Genomic DNA, 12,561 nt, shown 5'->3' on the forward strand with positions numbered 1-12,561 from the left:
GGAGAGAAATGGAGCAGACGTGAGAGGAGCTTCCGAGCTAGCCGAACAGAGAGGTCTGAGGTTTTAGCCAAGTCTGGAGGCAGAAGGACGGACAGAATGACCTCTTCTTAGGGGTTCCCTCCCCACCAGTGACTCTGCTTGGCTTTCATTGGGCAGCTGCCTGAGCCCCGAGCAGTGTGGGGTCCTCTCTGGGGAGTTAAGACTAATACACTTTGAGATCTGTATCAACAAGTACTGATGAGGCCTCTGCAGAGAGAGCAGGGCAGGGCAGGTCCGAGGCGGGAGTTCCCATCACATGTGGGCTGCAGGGCTGCCAGGGTTTATTTCTTCTGAGCAGGAGGCCTAACTGTGCTGACTTCAGCCCAGACTGCCCACCTCCTTCTCCATCACCTTCGGGGGAGCTGTGCGGTGGGTACCACTGTGCTCAGACCTGGAGGAGAGAGATGAAATCTGTATCACAGGCTGAGCTTCCTGCTCAGTGAGGCTGCTGCTGCCTTGCTGGCTCCTTGCTGCCAGGAGCCCTGGGACAGGGAATGTGGAGCATTCTGAACTGATGGAGCCTGGGCTGGAAGTCAGGATACTTGGGTTCGAAACTAGAGCAAGTCCCTTTCCTGCTCTGGCCCTTGGTCTTACTCTCCAGCAAATGAAGGCACTGGCAGGTCATTTTCTCTCCAGAGCAGCTTGCAGATGTGGTAGTTAGAGAAATCTGCGTGTTGCTGATGGCCCCACAGTTCCACTGCTGTGTATGTGCCCTGGAGAACCTCCGACATGGAAACCCACGAAGTGCAGGGGAACGTTTGTTGTGGCAGCCTTGGTAAGTAGCCAGGGGATGTGAAGACGAAATGCCCATCAAGAGGGGATACGGAAATACAAGGTCTTATCACACCACAAAATATCATGGTCGAAAGGAACCTGCCAAACCTACAAATATCAGTGTGAACCGATCTGAAAACAGTATTAAGGGGGGAAAGTAAGCAGCAGACGGTTAACCACGGTGCCACTGTGTAATGCTTTAAACACACCCATGCAGGTGTATACTGTTCAGGCAAGAGAAGGAGCTTTGGGAAAAGCATACAGCATTTGGAGGAGAGGAATGACTGGGGGAGGAGGACAAAAGAGACCAGAGAACCAAGACCCTGCCCAGACTGAGTGGAGAAGCCCTGAGTTGGGGAGCAGGATGGTAACAGCAGGCATATTATATCCTATTATGTGCATCTCAGGCTAAAACAAAATAGATAAAGATGGGAGTTCCCATTGTGGCTGAGCAGGTTAAGAACCCAGCTAATATCCATGAGAATGCAGGTTCGATCCCTGGCCTCATTCAGAGGGTTAAGAATCCAGCATTGCCGTGAGCTGTGGTGTAGGTTGCAGATGAGTCTCCGACCCAGAGTTGCTGTGGCTGTGGCATAGGCCGGCAGCTACAGCTCTGATTCAGCCCCTAGCTTAGGAACTTCCATATGCCGTAGGTGTGGCCATAGAAAGAAGGGGAAAAAAAAAAAAAAAAAAAAAAGATAAAGATGGCTTGGGCATGGATAATTCCCCTAGGACTTTCCAGCATTGCCATCCTGGGTTTCCTTGGTACTTGGCCAGTATGGCCAGAGCTGGGACCTTCCTGGGGTCCAGAGCAAGGACCGTGCCAAGTAGCGGAGACTGAGAGGAAAGCCATATCTGAGACAAGGTGTACAAGAGCCATAACAGGCGTACGTAATCTACTAGGTGCCGATAAAGCCACCATCTATTACATAATCTGTTTGTGACTTCCTGCCCTTGTCAATACAGTTGCACTGGTAATCAGGAGGCACAGGCCGATCTGTTATTTCCTTAGTGCCTTATCATCTATACCCATGTTTGGTTCTCTGAGTCCTGAAATCTGTCATAAATAAACAACGTTATGTGTGTGGGGCCCTCGGCACCGAGGCTGAGGTCTGAGTTTCGGCATGTGCTTGTTTCCAGCCCCTGGCGCTGATGGGTGTTTGCAGGAGTGCAGACTCCAAGGACCACTCTTGCAGGGAGTTTTCGATTTTCACCCAATTCCTCCTTTGTATTTGATCTAAATATAACATGAAGACAACTGGACTTGCTTGGGGCCAATCTCAACAGTCTTGACATCAAACAAATACAAAACACAGCGCCAACCGCAAGCGCTGACGGAGGAGATAAATCGCCGCTAACCTATTGGGCAGCCTTTTCAACCAGCACATTTCTTAGAGCAGCGGCCACATCTCTCTGCCTCCACCCAAGCGCCTCTTCTCTTAAAACACCTCCCCTCAGCCTCTCCAGACCCTCTCTCCAAAATCCTGTCTACCTGCACTCGGTGAGACAGAGCTAAACAGCAATTGATGAAATACAATCTAGACTTGAGCCTCGGTTCATCTCAGCCCTCGAGTAAAACATATGAGGTCTCGTTCAACAGGTTCGGCAAGATGTCCCCAAGCATCTTTTGAAAACGCCGAGGATGCAGGCGCATGCATGTCGTCTAGAATTTGTGGTCCCTCCTTGTAGGTAGGCATAAAGCAGGGACTGTGTTCTATATAAAGGCAGATCACTCAGTTTGGTCTACTGGGTGGGGTATGTCCTGGCTGGGGGTCTAGGGCTCACCTCAGGGGTCATTTGTTGATCTTTTTGTTGGTTGGTCTGTTTTTTTGTTTTCTTTTTATGGCTGCATCTACGGCATATGGAAGTTCCCAGGCTAGGGGTCAAATCAGCCACAGCTGCTGGCCTACCACAGCCACAGCAACGCAGGATCTGAGCCCCATCTGTGACCTATGCTGCAGTTTGTGGCGACGCTGGATCCCTAACCAATGAGCGAGGCCAGGGATCGGAACCCACATCCTCATGTTCACTATGTTGGGTTCTTAACCCACTGAGCCACAACAGGAACTCCTTGTTTGTTGATCTTAAAGGAATCGGCCCGCCTCTGCAGGAGGTTACAAATGAGACCCTTGGCAATCCAGCGTCTCCTCTATAGCATCTGCTGTGAAGTTGAGGCTGTGCTTGTCAATGTAATGGCTGAGGATGGGCCCTCACCTGCGGGAAGGGGGGCAGGCAGCATCCCAACCCTTCTTGAGATTGAAGGTGGACTAAAAAAGCCACAGCTCCCAGCAAGGAGAAGAATAAGAGTGCTGGATGGAAAGGCAATTCTGTCCAGGGCCCCGGATGGTGGTGGCAGAATTGGGAGCAGCCTGGGGCAGGAAGGCCACGCTGAGAACAAATCAGCCCCTCCCAGCTGTTCTGTAATGTTCCAGAGAAGAGCATCTGATCCTGGAGCTGCTTGTTTGATTGGAGGCGGTCCTCATGGCAGTGGGCAGCTAGTAGAGTGTGGGAACCCGTGAGGAGGGGGCCGAGAAGGGTAGAGCCAGGCCAGGAGACACTGGGGGGAGGGAAGGGGGAGGGTGAGAGAGAGCCACGTGACACCAGCAGAGACAGCGGGACTCACTGTCATGGGCACCTTTGCTGCAGGGCTTGAGCTGGCCCTAGTCCTGCTCCAGGCCTCCTTTCACTGGCATCCATGGGCCGTGGGCAGGGGTAAGTCTCTTAACCAGTCTGTTGTCCTGCTCCTGACTCCCGTGCTGTTGACGAGTCACCATCGAGAGCTGGCAGTGGCCGTGCCAGGCCCAGTGGGCACAGCAACACTGAACTCCACCAGCTGCAAAGTGTCCAAAAAAGGAGATGAGTGTGACCTGGCATGGCTGCCTTTCCAGGGTGCCGTGTTGGCTCCCTGCGATGGTCACCTACCTCTCCAGGTGCCCGGACACTGTCTGCTCAGGAGGGACATCCAGGCCTCGGGTGTGTCACGCGGAGGCGTCATCCCAGGCAGCTCCCACTCCTCCCGCCCCCACCCGGACCTCCCCGCTCCATCCACATCTGTGCACACATTCTCCCAGGCAGCAATGGCCTCTGCGCTTTTTTTTTCCAGTTCTCTGGGCCGGAGCCCTTGGCTGAGCCTGGGAGCAGCTGGCCACTCTGGAGGCAGAATCTGAATAGACTGTGGGCAGAGGAAAGGGCCTGGACAGCAGGCCCCAGAGAAAGAATCCTGTCTGGAACCCTGACGCGATCTCTGTCGCAGAGCTGGGAGGCCCGGGAAGCACTGGCTGACTCTGGCTTCCTTCTCCTGCAGGACACCGAGGTCAGTGTTTCTAAATTGCTAGTTATTCCTTTCTTTAATTAAGAACAATTCTTCTGACGCAGGAAGCGAACTCCCACCAGTTAATCTAATGGCCTTGAGTCCTGACGTGTTTGCTCTGTCTGAAGGCAGAGCCAGAACTTCTTTGGCAGCAGGTCACAGCCGGCACATTCAGAAGCTGCCCTGGGGGCAGGGGCAGGCCCCACACTCCCTGTCCGACTCCAGAGCCACAGAGCAGCACAGATCTTCAGGCAGGGGCCAGGGCTGCAGGGCAGGTTGAAAGCGGAGAAGCCGAGGATGGGGCCTGGAAGTGGGTTGTCATGTGGCAGGTTCCCTCCATCTCTGGCCCGCTGTCCTCCCATCTGTGGGGTCGGGGGCGTGGAGGAGGGTCTGGCTATGATTTCTGTAATCTGCCCTCCCCACCCCCTCCCAAGGGTTCGTGGTGACTGGATGCAGTGGGGGAGGGTCTCAGTGCCCACCCCAAGAGGGGGCATCTTCCCTGAGCAGGATGTGCTTGTCTGCACGCGCGTGCACATGCATGAACACACACACACACACACACACACACGAGGTGCTGCCTGGAAGTAGGAGGTCACTCTTTCGTCACTGCTGCCACTGTGAGCCAAGGGCTAGGGGAGGTCTCAGGACTGGTGTGTTGGGTGCTGAGGCTGCTTTACAGTTCCCCTGTGACAGCTTGCACCCACAGACTGGGTGGCCAAACCTGGACATTATCCAGGCAGTCAGGCCTCTGACTGTGCCCCGCCTGCAGGGAAGGGGGAGCACTGCCAGGCACAAGGGACGGAACACAGGCTGCAAATTAATCCTTTGTGACCATGAGCACCGGAACTTTCTCAGCCTCTGTTTCCTTCCCTGTAAACTGCGGATAATATAAGACACAGGAGGGTATTATGTAACGAGTGCCTGAGGGTTAAGTGACAGATGTAAACCCCAAGCCGACGACCTGTGCATTCGTTGCCCTCCCCGGCTCCCACCACGCCCCAGTGATGAAGGAAGGCTGTGGGATCCACTCACACACTCCCAGCTGGCACACTGGGATGGCACACTGGCAGAGACCTCCGGCTTCAGCCTCGGAAATTCTGAAATCCTGTCTGCTGGTCAGCCCTGCTCTCTGGTCAGCCCTGTCTAGGTCTGGTATCCAGAACTCTGGAGACTGAGGGGTTTTCCGGGATGGGGGACTTTCAGTGCTAAAAGCAGGCCAGTCTCTGGCGAAGCAGGATGGTTGGTCCCTCTCACAGAAGCCACACTAGGGGTTTGGACAGAGGGCCCTTGGTTTTGTTGAGGGAGGCACCAGAAGAGCCCACAGGTGGGCCATACAAGCTTCAGATTTCAGCTCAAATGAGGGAAAATCTTCTCACGGTCAACACTGTCCAAAGATGGATGAACTCGTGTCTGAAGTGCTGAGTTCCCTGTCCTTGATGTAAGAAACCAGGAGCTGAAGGGCCACTTGATAGGGGTCTTGTGGATGGAGACAAAGCCCCAGAGGGGCTGCTGGGCTAAATGACCACTGAGGCCCCTTTTAGCCCCATGGGTAACCCATTTCCATAGAGGGCTAATGGGACCCTGGAGTTGGGCCCATGGCTAGCCGGAGGATAGAATTACCTGATGGGCTTTTTCCATGGAAGGTGGGTGGGAGACAGCGCGGTGGGGTGCCTGGCTGCACATTGTCACTGGGCTTAAGTCCTTCCCAGTTTCTCAGAAGAAAGGACAGCATCTTTTTTGGGGAGGGCTTGGTAGGAGGTGAAAACCTCCTGGTCCTTTCCAGCAGCAGGGAGCCAGGCAGCGGGCACTGGGGATGTTGGGAGCTGCCAAAAGCTGGTCAGACATCTGCTAGGCCCACAGGCCTGGCCCAGCCCTGAGCTAGGGAGAAGACTGCTGGTCCCTGGGGCCTCCGGACACCCAGGCACCACCAAAACAACTGGCCGTCTCCTGTCTCCTCTCGGGGCTGGACTGTGGATCTCCAGCTGCCACCAGGCAGAAGCCACAACCCCCATCTCCCCAGCCTCCTCTGGGCGTTTTTACTAGGATGGCTGCTTCCCAGGTTTGGGGAGCAAAGGGGGCTACTGCTCACAGCTAGACTACCAGCCTTCCCAAATTCTGCTCCAGCCTGGAATCCCAGGTGGGCTTTGCATGTGTTTTATGTGTTCTTTTAGAGCTAAAGCACTGAGATCCTTCCCTTCTGGGACTAGTTCAGACCCAGGTTCTGGATCATAGAAATGATACCCTGGAGTGGGGGCCGATGGAGGGGCCCACCTTTCATCTTTGAACCCTGGGGCCACCTCCCTCTTGGCTTCGTGGGAGCCTCCCTGCGCCCCTTCTTCCTTCCTCCCTTCCTCCTCTCTGCTCTCTGTCGCTCTCCTGGTGCCAGGGTCTCGAGTGTCCTCCGAATTTCTCTCCCCTTCTTCCCATCGGTGTTGCGTCCCCCCCGGGGGGGGCGCTCTCTATCGCCCTGTTTCAGAGCTTCTCGCCCCCGACTCCCGGTCCGCGTGCCCATCCTCTCCTGGACCGCAGCATCTCCGCGTCTCCGCGCCCGTCCGGGGCTCCGAGCGGAGCGTGTTGGAGCGGCGGCCGCGGCCCGGGGCGGGGGTGCGGGCCCACGGGGGCGGCGTTGGGCGCCTACCTCTGTCAGTCCCTCCCCGGCGGCGCGGGGGGGCCGGCGCGGCCGCCGCTCGGCGCCTTTAAGGGAGCGGGAGGGAGCGGCGAGGCGGCGGCGGCTGCGGTGGCGGCGGCCGCGGCGAGCGGGGCGGGGGCGCGGGGCGCGGCGCTCCGAGTCCGCTCGCGGCCGGAGGCGGCTGGGCGGCCCGGGGCCGGGCCGGGAGCCGCGAGGAGCGCGGGCAGCGCCGCCGGAGCCCGCCGCCCGGGCCATGGCCAAGGCGGACCGTGCAGGTGAGGGCGGGCGCCGGGAGGGCCGGGCCGCCGGCGGGGGAGGGACCCGCGCGTCTCGAGGAGGGGCCGCCGGCCCAGGTGAGCCCCCGGCGCAGGTGGGCGGAGGTTCCGAGCGGGCGGCGGCGCGGCCGGCCCGCGGGAGCGTGGCGAGGGGGCTCCGCGCGCGCCTCGTCCTTCCTGCGCCCCTGGTCACCTCGTGGGACACCGCGTCCCCTTACTACCGCCCCGCCAGAAAGAGCCAGGTCTGCGGCGCCCCTGCCCGCTCGGCGGTGGGGCGCAGTCGCCACCCTCCCGAGGCCCTGGGCAGAACCGGGCGCACGGACCGAAGGCGAGGTCCCGCGGCCGCCGCTCCATCCCACGCCCCCCAGCGCCAACCAGGACGCGCCCCCTTGTCCTGCAGCTCGCTCTATCCGGGACGCGACAATCCCCCCGCCCCCAGCTCAGCCAGGAGACCCAGATTTCTTCTGGGGAAGGAGGGGTGCTCCGCTCGGCACCGGCTGGTGAGCAGTCCCGCCCCCTCCCCCCACCCCGACCCGGGGCGGCGGAGCCTCAGGTGCGGAGCTCTGAAGCCGGGAGCCTCTTCTGGGGTCCCCAAGGCTCTGCCCTCCCCCAGATTCAGGCCGTGTAGCCCGTGGTGTGAGGGAGTGGGCGTTAGTCATTCGTTCATTCATTCAGCCAGACGTTTCATTCACCAACATCTGCTTTGTGCCAGGCCAGGAGCTGAGCATGGGATCAGGAGGTGGAGCAGACTCTGCTCCTATTTGCACTCTATAAGCCTTATTTGCCCTCTTGGGAGGGCTGGGGAATGAGGGTGGCCGTAGGGCTGGCTTAGGAAGCTAGCATGTGTAAATCTGCCATGAACTCACACCCAGCCTGTGACGTTGGCAGGTGGCATGCCATCCCCCCCGGACCAGGCGTTGGTCTGGCACGGACCCCACCCTCTACCCATAAGCGATGGCAGTGATGGAATGAGAGTTCACCCTTGCACACCCTTTGGGTGGGTACCTCTGGGCTGCGTGGAAACCCACTGTCACCCAGGGTGCTCATGGTGCCCTGACCCTGGCCAGGGTCTGGATGCCCCTGTACATATGCTGGCTGTGTGATTTTGATGTCTGAGACTATATTCCCATTCTGTCACCAAGGAGTTCTGTTGGGGTGGGGCTAGTCGTTTGAGACAGGGCAAGTGTGGAACACATCTAAACACCCCCTTTCTCACTTCCCTCCCTTTTCCCCTCCTGAGAGAGGCACCGGGAGATGACACCAGAGAGGCTGGAAAAGGCTGTCTCCCTGGGTCCCTTCCCACTCCTGTTCCTCCCCTAGGGCACATGGCAGGGTGTGTGTCCCGCCCACTGCCCCACTCTGTGTGCCTGTGTGTGCATGTGCGTGCACAGCCCGGGCACAGATCACTTGCCGGGGGAGCTGTCATCACAACAGTAGTTAACAGTAGTAGTTAACTGCTTGTACTAGGTACCAGGCAACGTGCACAACCATCCCGGGAGACAGGAAGTGTTACCCTCCCCTTTTTGAAGCACTGGAAAAGAGAAACAGCTCCCTCCAGGTGGCCCAGAGGGTCTGGGCAGAGCCTGGATGCAGAGCCAGACTGTGAGGTTCCAAGTGATGAATTTCCCCCATCACTACCTGTTAGGTCACCCCCCTTCACAGAATGGAGATGCAGTCCTGGCCCCTCCACCTCGATCTGTGGGTCCTTCAGTCTCTAGGCTGAGAGTCTGTGGGAATTTGTTCCAGTGACAGGTGAAAAACTGCTCAGCTTTGAGCATCAGCGCCCCGTGCTGTTCTAACATTTTGTCTTTTCTGCTGCAATTTCATGCTTGGCCCTTTCCCTCAGGGCAGCACAGACTCCCCTCCTCTGTGGATCGAACCCGCCCAGGCTCTTCCCTCCCACACTCAGCTGCCACCCCAAGGAGGCATTGGGATTGACCCCAGCAAGATCAGATTACTTCTTCTCTTCTTAGCTCTTCTAGGCTCCTTAGGCTTCTAAGCTTGAAGACAGCATGTGTGTATGGAGGTCATCCCCCCCCGCCCCCCGGTGACAAAGTTTGTGTAGCTTTAGAACAGAAGGGGTCCTTGGAGATAGGGACCCAAGTACCTCTCTTTACAGCTAGAGAAACTGAGACCCAAGAAGGGGATGGAACATGACAGGGGCAGCTATTCAAGGCCATTTACTACAGATGGACAGACTGATTGGTCATTGAGAAATGGTCAGGCCTTCACTCTGAGGAGGTGATGTTAGAGCTGAGGGAGGCTGAAGGCCAGGAGCGGAGGTTGTGAGAATCTGGCCAGTGAATGAGGGAGTCTGCTCTGCAACCTCTGAGGTGTTCTGTCTAAAACTGACCGAGGGGGGCCACCTACCAGAGATAGGGGTTTGGGCCTCAGGGCCACCGTGGTGCGTGGCTGCAAAGTCATCACAATGCAGTCTAGTGAAGGCATCCTGGACTTTTGTGCAGTGCACAGCCTGAGCAGCCAGCCATGGCTGTGTCAACCGTGTCACACGGGAGTTGAAGGGAGGCAGTGAAGAGACTTTCATGTGCAGGAGAACCCAGGTACAAGAGAAAATGTAATCAGGTTCTGGGAAGGATTGGATAAATGGCAGAGGGTGGGTCCCAAATGAGTGACTCCCAGTTCCCAATCTCTGGGGAAAGTTCAGTCACAAAGACCAGAATCATTACGGTACCCCGTGTCCAGTCTTAAGGGAGACATCGAGGGATGAGAGCCCTTGGTCTTGCCCTGAGGGAGCGAGTGCTTGGCCAGGTGGATGAATGAAGAGAAAGGCCTACCTGGGGGATGAAAGTCAGCAGGAGGGCGGCGGGGCGGGAGCTGGGGAGGATCCAGAGCTCCCTGGGGGCAGCCTCAAGTGCCGGGCAGACCGAGAAGAGGCCAGGGGCAGCTTGAAACAGTGAAGCCTGGATTTCTCTAGAAGTTGAGCCTTGAAGGCTGGCAGAATTGGAGCAGGAGGGTGGCAAGGGGCAGGCCTCCCTGGGTGGGTAATGGCTTGAGCCAGGCTGGGCGGCTGGAGGGACCGCTGGAGGGTGGGGGTGGGGGTGGGGCTGGGGCTGGGTGGGCAGGAGGGGCCCAAGGGTGGGCCTGACCTCCTGTCTGGCTCCCTGGAGGTGCAGAGGGCTGAGGGGAACCCTGGAGAGCACTGAAGACAGGAGTGGTGGGTAAGGTTTAGCTGTTTTGACAGGTCGTTCTGGCTGCTTCTGGGAGGGCCAAGAGAGGCCAGCCTCTCAGGCCGTCTTTGTTGGGAAGGATTTGTGCTGGCTCCTGCCAGCCACATGGCCCCGGCCTTCCTCCAGAGGCCCCTCTGGTCCCTCCTCTGCATCCCAGTGTGTTGGCAGGGGTGCCTGCCTGCTCCAGGGGCAGGGGCGAGTGGAAGGCCCTGCCAGGCAGAAACAGAGGCAGCGACTGAGAGGCTCTGGGACCCGCTTGGGTTCTGGAAAGGCCAGGCTGGGGCCACAGGGCTGGGCCTTGCAGGCTGGAGAAACCAGTTTATTTGCTCCCAGGTGCTGGCCTCTGCTCTGAGGGGAGGAGCTGGCAGACTGGAGTGTATCAGCCCAGTAATTCAAGTCAGTAAAACCCCAATCCTGCTGTAGCGGAGCTGGGGGGAAGCTTCCAGAAACTCATGTTTAAAACCCTCACCCACTAGGGACACTGAGGCCTGGGGACAGGTAGATACTTGCCCAGGACACAGGAAAAGGTGCTGGCAGAGCATGGCTTAGAACTTGTGTTTCCAGAGTCTTGGTTCTGACTTTGTTCTGCTGAGTCAGCTGCCTTCTCCCCATCCCAAAGCCAGACCTTCTCCTGGGCCCCCTGCTTCACAGCTCCCAGGGGTAGGAACCAGTGGCCACATCTCTCAGAGGACAGGACCTTTGTACGCTTGGGAAAGGGACCAGCCCTGGGATTCTCAGGACTTTGGGGAGGTGCCAGGGGATTTGAGGCACGACTCAGACACTCCCAGCCTAGGGTACCAGGATGGCTTTGCTGTGTTTCCCATTACCTGAAAGGAGGTTGCAAATGCACCTTCTCCACGATTCCTGAGAAAAAGGCTAGAGCCAAATCAAATGCCAGTGTCCCAACTCAACACCTTCCTAGACTCTGCCTCCAGGAAGCCTTCAGCAACTTCTGTGTCCTCGGGGAGGTGCCGGAGCTTGGGCTGATCTCTGGTTTCTCTGCTGAGCTGCCTGTCAAGCAGCTGACCTGGCAGGACCCAGCAAGCCCCAGCTGGAGACCCTTTGCTGCCTCTTAGCCCTGGCTGTGGTGTGGTTACATGAGTCAGAGACAGTGCAGTTCAAACAGAGTCCTACCCAAGCATGTGACCCTGGGCCCGTAAGCCTCTGTCCCAGCCGGAGGCCCCCATATCCTGGCTGGTATGTGGGAGTCCAGTGATGTGTGAGGACCTGGCTGGGTCCCCCTTGCTGGAGCTGTGTCTGTGTCAGATTGGCCAGAAGGTATGGTGATTTTCCTCGTGGACATCTTATACGGAGATAGTTCACAGCTGGAAGAGGCCTGGAGATCTTTGGGTCCTGCCTGTTCATTATGCAGGTGGGAGACCGAGGCCAGAAAGGCCAAGGGGTTTTCTCTGGTATCTTCAAGGACAGAGAGTGTGAACTTCCAAGGCCAGCGAGGCTTTGAGGACTGGGGGCTTCTCGGCAGGACCTGGATGCCTCCCAGAAATTCTCTAGGATTCTAGGCTTGGAAGAAGGGGGGAGAGGGTCAAGGATTAGCCTCCTGGGAATAATCTGGCTCCTTTTTTGGTAGCAGCGCTTAGCATGCTTCCCAACCTATGGTGACGTTCCTATCCTACAGCATGCCAGTGTCTCTTTGACGTAGGGCCGATGTTATTCCCACTTCATGGATGAGAAAACTGAGGCCCGGAAAGGTTAAGTGTCTGGTTCTAGGATCACACATAAAGTGAGGCAAAGCTGGAGTTAGAACTTAGGTCTTTTCTACTCTTGGGTTCAGCATTCAACCGTGTAACCAAGGGCAGACTTGGCTCTGTCAGTGGTTTTGCTTGAACTGCCGCTCTAGAGCCTCAGTTTTGTCCTGTGTAAAAGGGGAGTGGGGACCGAAGAGCTGTGGCAGAGGCAAGACAAGCTCTGAGTTTGCTCCAACTCCAACACTTCTCGATTCTCCCTCTTGGCCTCCTACCCTGCTGGCTTTGCTGTGCCTTTTGGGCCCTCACCTCCTCCCATCTCCTACCTCACAGGGACCCTTCCAGAAGGGTGGTGGGGATGGGGTGGGAGGACAAATAGGGAGCTGGGGACCAGGACCTGGAGAGCACATGCCCCCTGGAGGTCTCGGGCCCCAGCCCATTGCCAGATCTGCAGCAGGAGCCACATGCACAAGGGGGTGGCCAGGGCCCCTGGGGAAGGGCTGGGGGTGTGTGTGGGGGGAGGAGAGAGTGCATAACAAAGGAGTTTGGAAATCAAATGGGATCTGAGCTCCCCACCCACTCCCTCAACCCTCTTTACATTCCCTCTCTTAAGATTCTTGTTTTCTAAAGCAAAGGAAAATGC

The 12,561-nt window shown here is 57.5% G+C and overlaps 1 protein-coding gene across 2 annotated transcripts in view; it reads left to right on the plus strand.

Moving 5' to 3' along the window:
- The window catches only part of PITPNM3 (PITPNM family member 3), a 92,015-nt gene continuing 83,325 nt past the window's right edge, over positions 3,872-12,561 (plus strand). The window contains exon 1 of one of the 2 annotated variants that reach the window (XM_013981242.2): positions 3,872-4,126. Coding sequence is in view for 1 of the 2 variants with exons in the window: in XM_021067716.1 (XP_020923375.1) it covers positions 7,006-7,027 (22 nt within the window). In the remaining variant the exon portion in view is untranslated. Of the gene's footprint in view, positions 4,127-6,934; positions 7,028-12,561 lie in introns of those variants that run through there. The other variant, XM_021067716.1, reaches the window with a different exon arrangement.

The sequence above is a fragment of the Sus scrofa genome, chromosome 12, assembly GCF_000003025.6.
Source record: "Sus scrofa isolate TJ Tabasco breed Duroc chromosome 12, Sscrofa11.1, whole genome shotgun sequence".
NCBI classification, from domain to species: Eukaryota; Metazoa; Chordata; class Mammalia; order Artiodactyla; family Suidae; genus Sus; species Sus scrofa.